Raw genomic sequence first — 17771 nt, 5'->3', positions numbered from 1 at the left:
GGAAAATCCAAAGAAATAAGCCAAGACCTCAGAAAAATAATTATAGACCTCCACAAGTCTGGTTCATCCTTGGGAGCAATTTCCAAATGCCTGAAGGTACCACGTTCTTCTGTACAAACAATAGTACGCAAGTATAAACACCATGGGACCACGCAGCCGTCATACCGCTCAGGAAGGAGACGCGTTCTGTCTCCTAGAGATAAACGTACTTTGGTGTGAAAAGTGCAAATCAATCCCAGAACAACAGCAAAGGACCTTGTGAAAATGCTGGAGGAAACAGGTACAAAAGTATCTATATCCACAGTAAAACTAGTCGACATAATCTGAAAGGTCGCTCAGCAAGGAAGAAGCCACTGCTCCAAAACCGACATAAAAAAGCCAGACTACGGTTTGCAACTGCTCATGGGGACAAAGATCGTACTTTTTGGAGAAATGTCCTCTGGTCTGATGAAACAAACATAGAACTGTTTGGCCATAATAACCATCATATTGTTAGGAGGAAAAAGGGGGAGACTTGCAAGGCGAAGAACACCATCCCAACCGTGAAGCACGGGGGTGGCAGCATCATGTTGTGGGGGTGCTTTGCTACAGGAGGGACTGGTGCACTTCACAAAATAGATGGCATCATGAGGCAGGAAAATTATGGGGATATATTGAAGCAACATCTCAAGACATCAGTCAGGAAGTTAAAGCTTGGTCACAAATGGGTCTTCCAAATGGACAATGACCCCAAGCATACTTCCAAAGTTGTGGAAAATGGCTTAAGGACAACAGGGTCAAGGTATTGGAGTGGCCATCACAAAGCCCTGACCTTATCCTATAGAACATTTGTGGGCAGAACTGAAAAAGCATGTGCGAGCAAGAAGGCCTACAAACCTGACTCAGTTACACCAGCTCTGTCAGGAGGAATGGGCCAAAATTCACCCAACTTATTGTGGGATGCTTGTGGAAGGCTACCCGAAACGTTTGACCCAAGTTAAACAATTTAAAGGCAATGCTACCAAATACTAATTGAGTGTATGTAAACTTCTGACCCACTGGGAATGTGATGAAAGAAATAAAAGCTGAAATAAATAATTATCTCTACTATTCTGACATTTCACATTCTTAAAATAAAGTGGTGATTCTAACTGACCTAAGACAGTGCATTTTTACTAGGATTAAATGTCAGGAATTGTGAAAAACTGAGTTTAAATGTATTTGGTTAAGGTGTATGTAAGCTTCCGACTTCAACTCTATATCAAGTCATCATCATTACATACATGTTATCTTATCTAATTCATTATTCAACGTATCATCGCTATTTTCAAACTCCATCTTTTGCATTTCATTTTCTTCTTGTTTATTCTTAAATATATATGCCACACAGGGTACATGACAAACTACTGACCCACAGACAATATCCCACTACTCAATATTCCCTTTTTGCCAATTCATTTGTTTATATCACAGATAAATATTTTGAGTTGGGGTGTACGTTTTTGTAGATTTAATTGTAATGAAACGTTTATTGTAATGAAGGCAGATGATATGTTTATAAAAACTGAGATTTCTATTCTACTTCTTAAGATTCCTCTGAGGATTGCTGAATGCATTCCCTCTTTGGGTAGTACGTATTACAGTTAACATTGTATACTATACAGTATTGCCACTATGAAGGATATCCTCATAACACAATGCTATAGAGCAGCTATTGGTCCTTGCACTCCTGACATACTACAAGGAAAGTATTTTCTTGAATGCTCAGTGTTTCCCCATATGCATTTAGCAGCGGCGCAATGTAGATGTATAGATGTATTCCCCAGAAGATCTCATCCCCGCGCACCGCAGGAAGACCCCCCCCCCCTACTCTGCCACCGCTGCTGAAAGAAGTCCTAGGGGAAACTAATGCTGTTTCTGAAAAAGGTTGTTTAAGAAACTGTACATCAATAAAGTTGAGTGTGCACCACATATGCCCTCTCCCTCATCATGGTAGTGTGTTGTCCCATCTTCAAACAGACTGTCAGAACTTCACATGATGTGTACCGTATGGAAGTAGCTGATCACATTTTAGAAGAAGAAGAAGTATGATGCAGACTACAGAGTTCAATATTTCTAGTGGGATGGTAACAGGGAATCATTACCCATAAATAACGATTAGAGACCAACCAAGAAAAATCTAGTAAAACAGACCGCACAGACATCTCTATGGTGACTTGGGACAAAGTTAGAGGAGAAAAAACAACAACTGTCCTTTCTTCTTACCTGGCCAATGACTCAGGGTGACTGCTGAAGCCTGGCTGGGCTCTCTCTCTATCCAGGTCGCGCCGTGTGACACAGACCTGGGGCGACAGCGGGCTTCCGCTAATGTAGGATAATGGACCTCACGGTGTGTTGGCGAGACATCACAGCAGGTAGCGTTTACCTGTGTGGACACCACCTGAATAGAAAATGCCAGGGTGGCTTCACTGCCACGGCAAAAACATTCTATTAGACATACACCTGGGGCTAAGTGGTAGCACCTCCTAAACGGTCTCCACTCAGTGCAATTGTCTCCGAAGTTGTTTAATGTGAGAACCATGGAAATCACTGCTGCCCAGAGAGAATCACGGTGTGCTCCCTGACACCAAATGACCATGTGAATCATCTTAATTAGACAGAAAAGATAACATTGCTCTACTGTATATTGGACTTACCTTTCCCACTAATCAATTCACTGGACCTTATTACCATGCTGGAAATGAATGCGAGAGATCAACATAGAGCCACATCCAACACAAAGTGTGCTATTGGAGATTATTGATTCTATCCAAGCAAAATAATGCATACAACTGTGGTTGACAGTGTTTCACATCAGGATTCTAAACTGATTCATAATGTTAATAGTCTACAAATAATACCTCCCATTTACTGTAGGTGACACTTTACGTCACTGTTCATTATTGGTCTAAAAGGCAAGGATGCAGTCTTATTGAAATAGCCAGTCAGTGACAGCTTATAAAAAAATACAATTATTTTCAGAATAAAGAGTAAAAATAGATAGCATCTTAATTGTCTCAGAGAGGAAATACGACTTCCAATCGTTCATTAGGCTTCTAGACGGTCTGGGAGGGAGAAAAAAAGAAATGACAGGGTTTCCATAGCAACTGCACAGAAATGGAAAGGCCAGTGTGTGGGGAAAGTGGGGATTGATTGAGTTTGAAAACTGGTGGATCATTTTGTCACAGAATATATTTTGTCTTTCTCCTCTTTAAAAGGCTGGGAGATGAATATTTTGACAAATGAAAACTGTTTTATGTTATTCCAGTGATTAAACCAGCCTTATAGATGACCACAACAAAGCTATTATCATTGTCATCCAACTCAAACCAATGTTAACCCATTATCCTGACTGGAACAATCAAAACAGCCCCCCCAAGTCTATACAAACTAACTAACAAAACCACTTAATGTCAATTCAATTCCCACCTTTAGAGGTTGGACAGACGTAAAACCCAGTGCTACTACTGTAGATGGGGACGCTGCTGATATTACAGAGTATTGATCTCAGCTCCTTTGTCATGGCTCAATATAGCTAGTCTATAATCAATGAGACTGAACTGTCTGTGCATGCTTCGATTCCCCTCCTGGCCTTCCAAGACTGGTTTCCCTGCTCTTAGGAATTTTTCAAAGCACAACGATTCTATCATTCTAAATCCCTACTCCAAAGTGCATAAATAAATATCCTTTTCTTATCACAGAGTTGTACTGCTCAGAGATATGGTTACTAACGAGAACTGATAAAACACTGTTTATGCTCCTAATGGGACATGTACAATTATAGGAATTAGAGGAATTAGACTGAGCAACCCTACACTTTGACTGAGTCAGGCATGTCCCATCAGTCAGAAGAAGTAGTCAAATCAGAAACTAATATAAATGTGTTAGGATGTGATAAGGAAAGAACGCGGGGGAGTTGCTAAATTGAACAAATACCATAATACATGATTGATATTTGATAAAGTCACACAATTGGGATTTACGTCTGAGGTCTACTTAAAAAGTGTCTGTGATGGTTCCATTCAAACACATTACTGGGAAGCGCTTTTAAGAGTATTTATTTTTTAGACTATCTGCATAAGAAATATTGGATTTGGAATACTGCAAGTGTGATACTTGGAATTGTAGTCAATAAACACAGGGTGAGAGAGTACTTCCACGACTACTAGTCAAGGTGAAGTCGAAATACATCTTCAATGTAGAGACACTTGGTATAGTTGTGCCTACTTCTCTATTGTAATCAATAAGCCTATGTATTTCCATATAGATTTGACACAGAGTCACAGGCATTTATTGGGATGACTCATGTACTGGAGGGTAGTCACTAGCTGGCACAGAAACAGTCATACAATCTGATTTGAAACCTAACCCTAACCTTAACCACACTGCTGACCTTATGCCTAACCATAAATTAAAGGGATACTTTGTGAGTTTGGCAATGAGGCCCTTAAACTTCCAGTCATTGTGCTAAAGCTAGTTAGCATTGGTTCGTGAAACTACTTCTAACTTCCTTCATACTGGACAAAGTCATAAAAATGGTATCCAGAAGTTCATCTAACTCTGGGGAATTAGATAAAGGGCCTATTGCCAAAATCCCGAAATATCCTTTAGAGACCAAAAAGCAATGTTTTTGTACAGATTTAGCTAATTTTGACATTGCAACTGGCCCATCTAGTGTAAATCCCTCAGCTCTGCCTCTAGGACAAGAGTAATCCCAATAAACGTCACCCTGCGACATAGTCCTGCAGCGAGAGGAACCTTAGTCAATAGCTATACTAACCAAGCCAGGAGCAGAGCGATCAAGGTTGACCTCCTGTCACTCAGAATCAACATAAACAATGACTTCTCTCCACCAACAACACTCATCATTGTTGGTGTTAACATTAGCACAACGATGCCTCTGGAAACAGTCAATCAAGTATCTGGGGCTTGTTTGTCCCTTAATATATTATTAAATTGTGATTCATGTTCAGCAACATAAGAATTCCAATAAACTGTACAAGATGGAAACTAGGCTACATGTTGTCTTGTCAACGGATTTAAATCTGGAATGACGGGCAAATTGCCTTCATGTCTTTAAGGCCAATTCCACCACTTTTCAAGCAAATTTTCATATCCAGAACAATACCAGTGTCTACATATGTGAAAACAGCACATATCTAAATTTTGTAGAAAAAAAAGTGAAAAACTTCTACCCGATGTCATTTTAAAAACAGTGATTTTCAAACACTACGAGATTCGGAGTGACGTGTGGAGAAAGAAGATACCTTCCCTCTGGACTCGTTGCAGATTTTGAAAAGCAGTTTTTCTGAGACCTTTCTTCTTATCTTTTTAACCAAAGATCATAGAAACGTGCCATTTTCACATATGTAGACTCTGGTATGGTGCTGGAGATGAGTTTGAAAAGTGGCAGAATTGCCCTATAATAACCTTCAAACTACACTGAACAAAAATATTAAACGCAACATGTAAGTGTTAATCCCATGTTTTATGAGCTGAAATAAAAGATCACAGAAACTTTCCATATGCACAAAAAGCTTACTTTTCTCAAATTGTGTGCACAAATTTGTTTACATCCCTGTTAGTGAGCATTTCTTTTTTGCCAAGATAACCCATCCACCTGACAGATGTGGCATATCAAGAAGCCAATTAAACAGCATGATCATTACATAGGTGCACCTTGTGCTGTGGACAATAAAAGGCCACTCTAAAATGTGCAGTTTTGTCACAACACAATGCCAATCTCTCACGTTTTGAGGGAGCATACAATTGGTGTAACAGTGTAGGTTCCGTCCCTCACTTTGCCCCAACCTGGGCTCGAACCAGGGACCCTTGCACACATCAACAACTGACACCCACGAAGCATCGTTACCCATCGCGCCATAAAAGCCGCGGTCCTTGCAACGCAAGGGGAAACCCTACTTCAAGTCTCAGAGCGAGTGACGTCACCGATTGAAACGCTATTAGCGCGCACCACCGCTAACTAACTAGCCATTTCACATCGGTTACATTGGCATGCTGACTGCATGAACGTCCACCAGAGCTGTTACCAGTGAATTTGGCATTAAGTCCAACCAGCCTCACAACCGCAGACCACGTGTATGGCGTCGTATGGGCAAGCGGTTTGCTGATGTCAACGTTGTGAACAGTGCCCCACGGTGGCGGTGGGGTTATGGTATGGGCAGGCAAAAGCTATGGAGAACAAACACAATTGCATTTTACCGATGGCAATTTGAATGTACAGAGACACTGTGACGAGATCCTGAAGCCCATTGCTGTGCCATTCATCTGCCGCCAGCAACTGAAGAGTGGGACAACATTCCAGAAGCCACAATCAACAGCCTGATCAACTCTATGCAAAGGAGATACTGACTGGTTTTCTGATCCACGCCCCTACCTTTTATTAAGGTATATGTGACCAACAGATGCAGTTCTGTATTCCCAGTCATGTGAAATCCATAGATTAGGGCCTATTTAATTTATTTAAATTGACTGATTTCCTTACGTGAACTAACTCAGTAAAATCTTTAAAATTGTTGCATGTTACGTTTATATTTTTGTTCAGTATATTTTGGCTTCGGAGAAGATGCATATGCAAGCTTCATGTCTGGTCCTCGTCTGCAATGGTGCCTGATGACATTTCTCTGTCAGGAACCGCATTCTTCATTCTGATGAAAACACTTCTGTGGATCGAGGGCAGATGCCCTGCAGTCATCCTTCTCAAACTTAACGAAAGTTAGCTTGCAATAATGGGATGACAAAACAAATCCCCATGCATTCTCCTCAGCCTGCCAGGCAGTGAGGTTTGAAGAGGCCTCCAGGCAGAAAACCATCCCCAGCTGATACCATAACAAATCGAGCAGGTGCCTCAGTGCAGGCGCTGTATACCAAACCCCAGAGGAAAACCTAAAAACCTGTGTGTTTGAAGGAGGCCAAAGGTGTGAATTAGTGTGAGTGTTGTGAAAAAGACAGACAGCAGAGTAAAACACAAAAGGCAGGTATCACCAGATGATACAGTTCTCACAAAACAGGTTCAAAGCTGAATCATTTGAATTGCATGGCTTTTTATTTTTATTATTTTGCAAAGAATCCCATGACAATGAAAACAAACAGTGCCTACAACAATGTTGTCCAAGTATGTTTTCTAGACAAAAAGTATTGTGACAGTGAGTCCAAGAGCCCTGGATCCAATAACAGCCTTAGGCATTGGAGGGAGCACAGATAGCATGGTGGTGAAAGAGAGAGAAAAGTAGAATTTCTCTGGTCAGACAGTGTGCCACAGACAGATCGCGACACAGCAGCTCCTGACTTTACGAGAACCAAAACGGCACATCCCCATCCTAGGGTCCTCCAGGGGTGAACTTCACAAAACTAGGGGCCAAAAACCTGGTAGAACTACACCATCCGTCTTAGCAGACACCTTTAGTCAAACAGCCTGGGATGATGACTCATAAGAAAGCTGCTGTTTGAGCACACATAGTAACTGTACTACATTTGGTCAAGACAAGACAATATCCAAGATGGGTTTATTTTATAGCATCTTACAGAAAACATAGCTGAGCCATAAAGGGAAGAGACACAAAGCATTCTCAGCTACTAACCAGGGAGGCAGGTGTAGACCTTTGCCATCCCGTTACCTCCTAAAGTTTCATTCTGAACACACAGTGTTTCACACTTCAGATCAGAGTAAGAAGTCCGTCTCTCCCAGTGGGCACAGCAGCAGCAGCGTTTCACAGGCTGCCGGTCTGAGGGGAGAGAGGAGTAGCTATTACACACAGATTAGAGGTGTGAAGCACAGAAGGTGGTCCAAGGGAGACATGCATTCACACGCGCACACATTCATACAGTGCCTTCAGAACGTATTCACACAACTCAACTTTTTCCACATTTTGCTGTGCTACAGCCTGAATTTGAAAGGGACTAAACATATATGTCACTGGCCCACAGACACTACCCCATAATGTCAAAGTGGAATATTGTTTAGACGTTTAAAAAAAAAAGTATTTTACCAAATAATTAAAAACAAAAAAGGAGAATAAGTACTTATTCAACCTCTTATGGCAAACCTAAATAAGTTCAGGAATAAAAACTAGCTTAAGTCATAAGTTGTATGGACTCACTGTGTGTAATAATAGTGTTTAACATGATTTTTTAATGACTACCTCATCTCTGTACCCCACACATACAGATAATTGTAATGTCCCTCAGTCGAGCAGTGAATTTCAAACTAAGACCACGGATGTTTTCCAATGTCTCACAAACAAAAAAAGCAGACATTGAATCTCCCTTTGAGCAGGGTGAAGTTATTACACTTTGGAGGGTGTATCAATACACCCAGTCACTACAAAGATACAGGCATCCTTCCTAACTCAGTTGCTGGAGAGGAAGGAAACAGCTCAGGGATTTCACCATGAGGCCAATGGTAACTTTAAAACAGTTACAGAGTTTAAATGGCTGAGGATGGATCAACAACATTGTAGTTACTCCACAATACTAACATAATTGACAGCGTGAAAAGGAAGATGGTACAGAATACAAATATTGCAATAAGGCACTAAAGTATTACTGGAAAAAAGTGGCAAAACAATTCAGTTTTTGTCCTGAATACAGTGTCATGTTTGGGGCAAATCCAATACAACATTACTGAGTACCACTCTCCATATTTTCAAGCATAGTGGTGGCTGCATCATGTTATGGGTATGCTTGTAATCATTAAGGACAAGGGAGTTCAGGACAAAAAAAGAAAACGGAGTTAAGCACAGCCAATATTATACAGGAAAGCCTGGTTCAGTGTGCTGTACCACTGGGAGATGAATTGACCTTTCAGAAGGACAGTAACCTAAAACACAAGGGCAAATCTACACGAGTTGCATACCAAGAAGACAGCAAATGATCCTGAGTGGGTGAGTTACAGTTTTGACTTAAATCTGCTTGAAAATCTGTTAAGACTTGAAAATTGTCTAGCAATGACCTACAACACATTTGACAGAGCTTGAAGCATTTTGAAAATAATGGGCAATAATTGTACAATCCAGATGTGCAAATCTCTTAGAGACCTAGCCAGACTCAAAGCTGTAATTACTGCCAAAGGTTATTCTAACATGCATTGACTCAGGGGTGTGAATTCTTATGTTAGTGAGAAACATTTGAAATATATTTTTTAAACTGTCATTATGGGGTATTGTGTTTAGATGGATGAGATGTTTATTTTGTCCATTTTAAATTCAGGCTCTAACCACAAAAAATAATAATCACAAAGGGGTGTGAATACTTTCTGAAGGCACTGTATGCTGCTGTTCTGCTACTTCAGTAGAAATAAAGCACCATTGGTTTTGAGGTGCTAATAAAAGGAAGTGAAACTATTTACTTGTTGTGAAGCGCCATAACCGACTAGGCTGAGCCCCTTCTCGAAACAGAAACTACTGTAGAGAGCAATGCTCCACCCCATCAATGCTGACTTAAATGAAGAACAAGCTTGAAGAATTTAAATAACAATAAAATGGGCAGATATTGTACATACCAGGTGTGGAAAGCTCTTAGAGACTTACGCAGAGAGACTCACAGATATAGTCACTGCCAAAGGTGATTCTAACATGTATTGAGTAAGAGAGATACTTAGGTAAATTAGATTTCTGTATTTCATTTAATACATTTGAAACAATTTCTCAGAACATTTTCACTTTGTCATTATAGAGTATTGTGTGTAGATGGATGAAACAAAACATATATTTAATCAATTTTGAATTCAGGCTGTAACAAAATGTGGAATAAGTCGAGGCGTATGAATACTTTTTTTAATGGACCGTACATCTGAGGAACTATAGGTACAGGCAGGTTTACAGTATGAGAGATTAACATAATAATTACAGTAACCTACAGGGTGAATTGCATCTCAGGTTTGTAACTTCTCATTACTAATGACAATGCATAAGGTAGCACTCAGTTCAACATGGCATAAGACAGTGATCATCTGGACTGAATCTCAACATTTCATTGATAAAAGGAACATACAGAATATTAGAAACCAAAAGAAGGTAACCATACAATCCTGTAGAAGACATAGAAATAAAAAGGAACTACACTGCACTGTGGCCAGTTTATTAGGTACACCACCCCATTCACAAAAATGGTCCGCTCCTACAGACAGTGAGTCACGTGCGCAGTACAACGGCATCTCGGAATGCACAACTCGTCGGTCCTCTTCACAGATGGGCCATTGCAGCAGACGACCACACCGGGTTCCTCTCCGATCATCTAAGAACAAGAAGTGGCTCCAGTGGGCACTCGATCAACACTGGACAACTGAAGAGTGGAAGAACATTGCCTGGTCCGACTAATCCCGGTTCCTGTGGCGTCATGCTGATGGCAGGGTCAGGATTTGGCGTAAATAGCATGAGTCCATGGTCCCATCCTGCCTGGTGTCAACGGTACAGGCTGGTGGCGGTGGTATAATGGTGTGGGGAATGTTTTCCTGGCACCCGTTATGTCCCTTGATACCAATTGAGCTACGTTCCCATGAACCGAAGAATTTGGGCTGGCCACTGAGTGTGCATGTCAATGCATTGCAAGGCTAAATTAGTGTCTGTGTCTCTAGGAGGGCAGCTACATCTCCTTCCAGCTGTACCTGGGTTAGGCTCTGGGTCAATCTGCGATAGCGCTCCACGCCCACCAGGGGGCTCAACAGCCTCCTGCTCCTCTCCCTGTCCCGCTGCCACTCCTCCCTGCACCTCTGGAGTCCCTCAGCAGAGCCTGGATCAGGGGGCTCCATCTTCTTCACTCCACTGCTCTTCTTCCCCTCCTCCATCTCCTCTTCCTCGCCATGGAGCAAAGACGACATGCCCTGTTTGAGTGACAGTACCTCTTTCTCCAGGGAATGGGCCAGTCGTGGTGCCGTCCTGTCTCCTCCCCGCTGTCTGAGGGGCAGGATGGAGCAGGATGCTGGCAGGAAACCAAACAGGGAGTCGAGGAACTGCAGCACCTTGAACTGGCTACAGGTGAACAATTAAGTAAATATCATGAGATATATAAATATTATTTGTGTTTTATCTGTCTCGAAACGAACTATACCATTGAAGTATTACAGCGCCATTAAATGTTCCAGTATATTTGGATTAAGGAACATTCATGCATGGCCCACCACTAAGTAATTTAATCACTCGTGGATCATTTCCTAATTCGTTGAACATATCAAACGGCATTGTAAGCAAAGATTAGCTACCTGCAGTGGACGGATAATTCTCCCTGGAAAGGTGTTTTGTGCTGCCAGTGAAACAGCATGACAGCAGATGGCCCAGCAGGATTGGCCAGTAAGTAGTGTGGGCTGATCTCTAGCCTCTCACAGGGCATGCTTGTCTGGATCCAGCCAGCCACATCACACAGTGTGTGGTCAGGGGAGTGGATCAGGAAGGTCCAGGCATCCAGCACAGCCAATAGGCTAAGCAGGTCTTCTCTAGCCTCATCTAGAGAGACAGGAAAGAAAATAGAATGCAATAGAATAGTGAACACACTACATACTGTATTAACTGTTTATTCAATGAGTAAGCAATACTATTATACTATTAAGAAAAGACGTGAAGATGTCCACATACTGTATGTAACTGCATACACAAACGACTACCAATTATCATACAGGGAGTTACAGAGCTCTTACTTATTGACCGTCCACTGATATGAAGTGTCACAGTTTTACCTGTTGTGAGCTGACTGTTGGTCATCAGCTGGGGGTGGTGTTTGACCTGAATATCAACTTGGATTTGACCACACTGGACCACTGTTGGTCCCGGAGCGGTTACAGAGGCCGAAGATCCCTGTCTGTGGACGTAATGGAGCATAATGGGGCATTTGACACTGCCAGAGGTCAGCAAAGGGGTCAGGTCAGTCACAGCGGTCACTGCCAGTCGGTGTGTGGCACGAGCTCCGCTGGCACCGGCCCGCCTGCTCCTCTTAGCCGCTGGCTCTGTGTGAGAGCAGGGAGACAGGGGGCTGGGTGTGGAGGGGCTGGGTGTGGGGAACCAGGACGCTTGGCTGTGGGTCTGGATGACCGCAGGCGTCTGGCTCTGGCCTCTCTCTCTCAGGATGGATAAAGTAACACTCTCCGTTGAGCTAGAAGAAAATAAATATACTGAACAAAAATATAAAAAAAGGCAACAATATCAAATATTTTACGAAGTTACAGTTCATATGAGGAAATCAGTAAATTGAAATAAATTCATTAGGCCCCTAATCTATGGATTTCAAATGACTGGGAATACAGATATGCATCTGTTGGTCACAGATACCTTAAACGAAACGGGCCTCACAATGAGCCTCATGAGCTCGTCATGGTATTTCTGTGCATTAAAATTGCCATTGATAAAATGCAATTGAGTTCGTAGCTTATGCCTGCCCATACCATGACCCCACCATGGGGCACTCTTCACAACGTTGACACCAGCAAACCGCTCGCCCACATGACGCCATACACGTGGTCTACGGTTGTGAGGCCAGTTGGACGTACTGCTAAGTTCTCTAAAACGATGTTGAGGCGGCTTATGGTAGAGAAATTAACATTCAATTCTCTGGCAACAATTCTGGTGGACATTCCTGCAGTCAGAATGCCAATTGCACGCTCCCTTAAAACTTGAGACATCTGTAGCATTGTGTTGTGTGACAAAACTGCACATCAGTGTCCTTTTACTGTCCCCAGCACGAGGTGCACCTGTGTAATGATAATTCTGTTTAATCAGCTTCTTCATATGCCACACCTGTCAGGTGGATGGATTATCTTGGCAAAGGAGAAACACTCACTAACAGGGATGTAAACAAATTTGTGCACAATATTTTTGATAAATAAGCTTCTGGTGTGTATGGAACATTTCTGGGATCTTTAATTTCAGCTCATGAAACAAGGGACCAATCTATATGTTGCGTTTATAATTTTGTTCAGTGTATAACACGTCAGTAACAATCACTTGGACACAGTAGTCTGCCGCACAGGGAATCAAATACATTTAGCATTAATGAAGTGAGTGAGCGAATAAATGAAAGACCAAAAGAACGCGTGAAAGAACAAACAGATGAGTGATCTCAGACTGTCTGGAGAGCCTATGTACTACTTGAGCTGTACCAGTGCCATGTTAACCCACGGCAGCAGCACTGAGGGCCCCCAGGCAATTCCACCATAAGGATGATATTCTCCATCCTCAAGACATGCGCCCAAGTTAAAACAGAACAGGTGGCGCAACTTGGACTCTTGATTGCTCTGCGCTCCCACAGAAACCGCTCTGAGGGCTGTTGGCGAGTATGTTGCCATGGTGACCAGATAGGCATGTGGCTGCTGTAGAGTAATTTCTCAAAGTCTGGAGAGTTATCGCCCGAGAGAGTAAGACTGGCTCCTAATAGTAGCTCTTCTACAGGAGGCTGAGGCAAGGCAACTGGGTGGAAGGGAAGACATTATTGATATCACCTTCAGTCTTGCTTTGAGTGCACTTCACAGGCATAAACAGCATTTGATGTTACGTTTGTCTGCTATATATCCTCATCAATGCAATCATGATCTAAGCTGTATATGTTCTGCGATATTAACCAGGTTTCCATCTCACTTTTTATTCGAGTGTCGACAAACCAACATACGCTAGACAAGATGGAATCTTTTTGTGTCGGTACAATTAATTTTGCGAGAAATGGTGGTGGAAACACCTTTATGCGCACATATTGATAAAATAACCATAATATCGAAGTAAAATTGGAGTCACGCGATAAGTTGTGTAGTCCTCTCACTACAACTCAGGAAAGCATGCAGTTTATTAAGCTACAGATGAAATAAATTGTGAAGTTCACAGGGTGGTGAAAGTTCACAGCGATGAGCTTGATGCTCTTTTCCAATATTCTGGTGACATTATGATCTATGCTTGGCTGTCGTTTGACATAATAATAATCTCATCATGTAGGTCAGAGATTCCCAACCAAGGGGTACTTAAGAAGATTTGAGACCATAGGACTACTGGTAAAATACACGAGGGGGTAACCCCTAGCAGAGCAAAATTCAGTTGGTGGTACGGTAACGGACAAAGGTTTGGAACCACTGATGTAGGCCATACCTGCACTATATGTGCAAGCTGTTGCTAGAGCGCACGTGCCATGGCCAGAGTGGGAACATTCGCTATTTAAAAAGGCAACATTTTTTGTGACAAAACCCATCAGTAGAATGAAAAATGCGATGTAAACCCTTTTTTTCTCTCTCTCGGTACATGGGAATTTAACCGCAAAAGTAATTTATGTGCATTAAGGCATCACTGCCTTTTGTCCGCAAAAAGTAAATTGGATGAAGCCACATCTTTGATGGGAAAATGCGCATATTGTTTTGCGCATATGCAGATTTTACAATATTTGTCACCAATTGGATTGAAACCTAGTTAGTGAGACAAATGTCCGGAGGGGAAACATTATCTTTCGGGTGTGATTTAAGTGAGTGGATTTAAAGATCAATATTCTGGTTGTTTTTTTGATCTCTGTCTTTTGGTTTGGGGAATTGCTCTTGTTGGTAGGTAAAGAAATCTGGTCAGCCACTGTGGGATGTAACATCTGGTAAGTGGCTTTCACCAGGCAGGAACCATGCTTGACTGAGCCCGTTAACACATACTATCATTACTTTAACACTGCCGCTATCATTACCATAGGCATGCCCTCAGCTCCATAAAATTAAGAAGATATCAATAAAATTAGAAGCGCCAAAATTCACTACTAACAATTGATGTTCAATGATACGTAACTGAGGAAAATAAGATGCAATGTTCATAGGGCTGAAACGAGCTCACTTGACAGTGAAAATATCAACTGATATAGAGAGAGAAGTATATTTACATGGTACTCTCTGTGGATAGTATCACGCCCACAATCAAGCGGTCTTCAATGACACGGTGCCAAAGACTGTCCACTAGAGGTGGTGGCACCACTGGCATAACCTGCCTCTTCTCATGAATGGCCTCGTCCTCTGGCTCATCATCCCATAGAGAAACAAGGCCTTCCTGTTAGAGAGGATCAAAGACTACCATCAACACCAATATGATAACAGTTACATACATCTGGCATATATTGAATTGTCATGTGAGAAAGATCATGATAATAATGTAAGAAAGGTAAGCATAATGTAAGAAAGGTAAGCATGACAATCACCTGCTCTGTCTGGGTGAGAATGTGTTCTCTTCCTGAGACCAGGTCTGTGAGGGCTTGGACTGACTGGCGTAGAACCCTCTCCTTCACCCTCACATCTCTCTGAAGATCCTGGAGCAAGGTCAGGCCACTCTAAAGAAACACAACATAGGGGAAAATAGCAACATGTTGGATAAACTGGAATATCGTTGCATCTGGACAATACACTCCAAACATGACAACTGTTTAATAATTGATGCATTGTTCTCATTAGCACCCAAATACACAACTACAGAATAACAGCTGTGATGTTGTTCTCCTGAATGTAATAATATACCTGTAGTCTGGACTGTAGAGCTTGGACAGTTAGGAGGTAGTTCTCCTGAGCTGTGTCAGATGCCTGCTGTCCTTCACTGCTCTCCTGTCCATGCTGAAACATACAACCATCTTTAAAGATCAGAACTGTACCTTTAGGCATTTGGTTAACAAAACACCTGATATGAACCTTGTTATATACAACATTTAGGGGTATAAGTTGGGTGTTATAAAATGTATGCATTCACTACTGTAAGTCGCTCTGGATAAGAGCGTCTGCTAAATGACTAAAATGTAAATGTAAAGAAAACTGGTAAAGAAAAACAAATAGTAGTGTCTCACAGAATAGGTTGTCCCGCAGAGATCTGTGATGAGGAAAAGATCCACTGGATCCACAGGAGGGCTCTGGCTTCCAAAGACCAGCAGCATCTGATCTGTTCCACAGCTCAAAAAGTCATCCACATGTAGGGAGCTCACACCTGACCAGCATGATGCTACCTGTGGGAGACAGAACAGGGCCATGAGAATTATACAGTAAGCATGGTAGCGCACCCAAAATAGCATAACAATACCTGAAAAGTATCTTTCCACACTGCACAGACATGTCCATCGTTGAAATAGATGGCAAACAGACATCCATTGCGTCCAGTGTTGACCATCTGAATGTGTTGAGGTTCTTCAAAGGGAAGCAGACATACCTCTCTGGGAATGCCGTTCTCAAAATACACCAACTGCTTTTTACTGGTCGCTGCCACCACAGTTGATTTCAACACACTGTTCACCTCTTCAGCTGAGATCACAAATACACACTGTGTGATGGAACTATAGGCATGAGGTAAGATCAGATCTGCATTAAATACTTGTCCATCCTCTACAAAATACCCCATGGTTTTGCTCCCGCCTGGAGCGTCCAACTGATCTTTCAGGCATTCTTTTGATTGTGTTTGGTAACCTAGTATGAATATTTTTCTTTTGTTGAGGGGAAACTCACCAATACAATTCAGAGAGAGCTTGATAGGTATTTGTCTAACTTCACCTGCCTGCAGTGATGTGTAGAAGACAATACCTGCATGGCGCCATAATACAGTAGGGCCTTGCAAGATAGTAACATTGTCTTTCATTCGGTATGGCAGTTTAAACTCCATATGTGGCTCTAATCTATTTGAGCTGCTCAGAGTGAGAAGGCTGTACTTGAAGACATCTCCCTTCTTGCTCTGTATCAGTAAAATGCATGGCGAAGTGACTCTGTTTGTCACATGTAGGGCAAAGGTGCATGCCACTATATCAACATCAGATGAACTCTTTCTGTTGATGACGGCCATACCACCACTCCCCTTTAAGAAAGTGCAGCCATCCTGTTGAAATGTCAGTCTACTGAAAGCCAATTCTGATCTTCTTCGACTTTCGCCATCTCTGGGATTGGGGAGTTTGCACTGAAATGTGAGAATATCACCATGGAAGGACAGCAGCTTCGTGTGTTGGTTGGGACTGTCATGTGTCATTGTGGTACTTTTATCCACAGTAGGATGAGTTCAGCAGGTGTCATCTGTGTCCCCTCTTCGTCACCTGAAAAGTATATGCACATGACACTAGTTGAGTTTAGCTTGTCTAAGCTAGCTAGCTTAATCAGTTGACTGAAATGCTCAGCTGCTGTATTGTAGTTATTGTAGCCAGTTACTGTAACGTTAGCTAGTTAACTTACTTGCACTAAACCCCAAAATTGCACCGAACAAACATGCAGTTAACTAGCTAGCTACGTGATTTCGCGATACAACTATGAAAGATAAACCGGTGATGCTTACCTGCAGTTACGGGGCAAAAGTTAGTCAAATAATTAGCAATCAAATTTTCACTGTCAAAACATCGCGCCAGCACTCAGTCAAGGTGCCCTTGATTCATGTCGCCTGCGTAGAAGATGGGTAGAGTGTTTTATGGCCAAATACCAAAATGGTTCATATAAGTTGATGTGGTTATATATAAGGTTATACAAGTCTCATATAAAGTTGTCAATACTCTGCATCTACTTTCCGCAACAAATTGTGTTCAGCATTTGCCGCTCATCCGGCGAAGCACGTGACCCAAATCTAACGCTTTCAATTACGTAACAAACTTTGCATTGTGGGATAGCCAGTCTTGTTTCCAACAACATACACGTGAACAGTTGTCGCATTCAAAATAACTGGTAACTCGGAAAACTCCGACTTCCGACTTCAGTGCGCTCATAACTACTAGGAACCCTGGAGAAAAAACGAGCTCCGACTGGGAAATATCGTCGGGTCATCCAACGCGGAATCTCTGGAGCTCCGATT

The 17771-nt window shown here is 42.1% G+C and overlaps 1 protein-coding gene across 4 annotated transcripts; it reads right to left on the bottom strand.

Moving 5' to 3' along the window:
* Positions 1-9798: 9798 nt before the first annotated feature.
* Positions 9799-17659, bottom strand: fancb (FA complementation group B). Of its 4 annotated transcripts, none has more exons than XM_014164836.2 (10): positions 17265-17659; positions 16454-17028; positions 16035-16252; positions 15805-15960; positions 15485-15577; positions 15172-15300; positions 14860-15023; positions 11708-12120; positions 11237-11477; positions 9799-11006 (listed from the first exon to the last, which is right to left on the bottom strand). In XM_014164836.2, the coding sequence occupies exons 2-10, from the start codon at positions 16962-16964 to the stop codon at positions 10589-10591; spliced, it is 2343 nt and encodes a 780-aa protein (XP_014020311.1). In that variant the 5' UTR covers positions 16965-17028; positions 17265-17659; the 3' UTR covers positions 9799-10588. The 4 variants fall into 4 exon arrangements, with proteins under 4 accessions (XP_014020311.1, XP_014020309.2, XP_045560612.1 ...); XM_014164834.2 differs by having other exon boundaries at positions 16035-17028; positions 17265-17366; positions 17476-17659; XM_045704656.1 differs by having other exon boundaries at positions 16035-17028.
* Between the last annotated feature and the right edge of the window lie 112 nt (positions 17660-17771).

Source organism: Salmo salar, chromosome ssa21, assembly GCF_905237065.1.
Source record: "Salmo salar chromosome ssa21, Ssal_v3.1, whole genome shotgun sequence".
Lineage (NCBI taxonomy): Eukaryota > Metazoa > Chordata > Actinopteri > Salmoniformes > Salmonidae > Salmo > Salmo salar.
Note: the sequence above shows the minus strand (reverse complement) of the source record. Positions and strands in the feature narration are given on the sequence as shown.

Excerpts from the sequence above, each read along its gene's own strand:
- fancb (XM_045704656.1), bottom strand. The coding sequence starts at position 16,964 with ATGACACATGACAGTCCCAACCAACACACGAAGCTGCTGTCCTTCCAT. Across the intron at positions 15,578-15,804 it reads TCTGCGGGACAACCTATTCT|CATGGACAGGAGAGCAGTGA; the intron begins GTGAGACACTAC and ends TGTATGTTTCAG. Across the intron at positions 15,301-15,484 it reads CTCTACAGTCCAGACTACAG|AGTGGCCTGACCTTGCTCCA; the intron begins GTATATTATTAC and ends GTGTTTCTTTAG.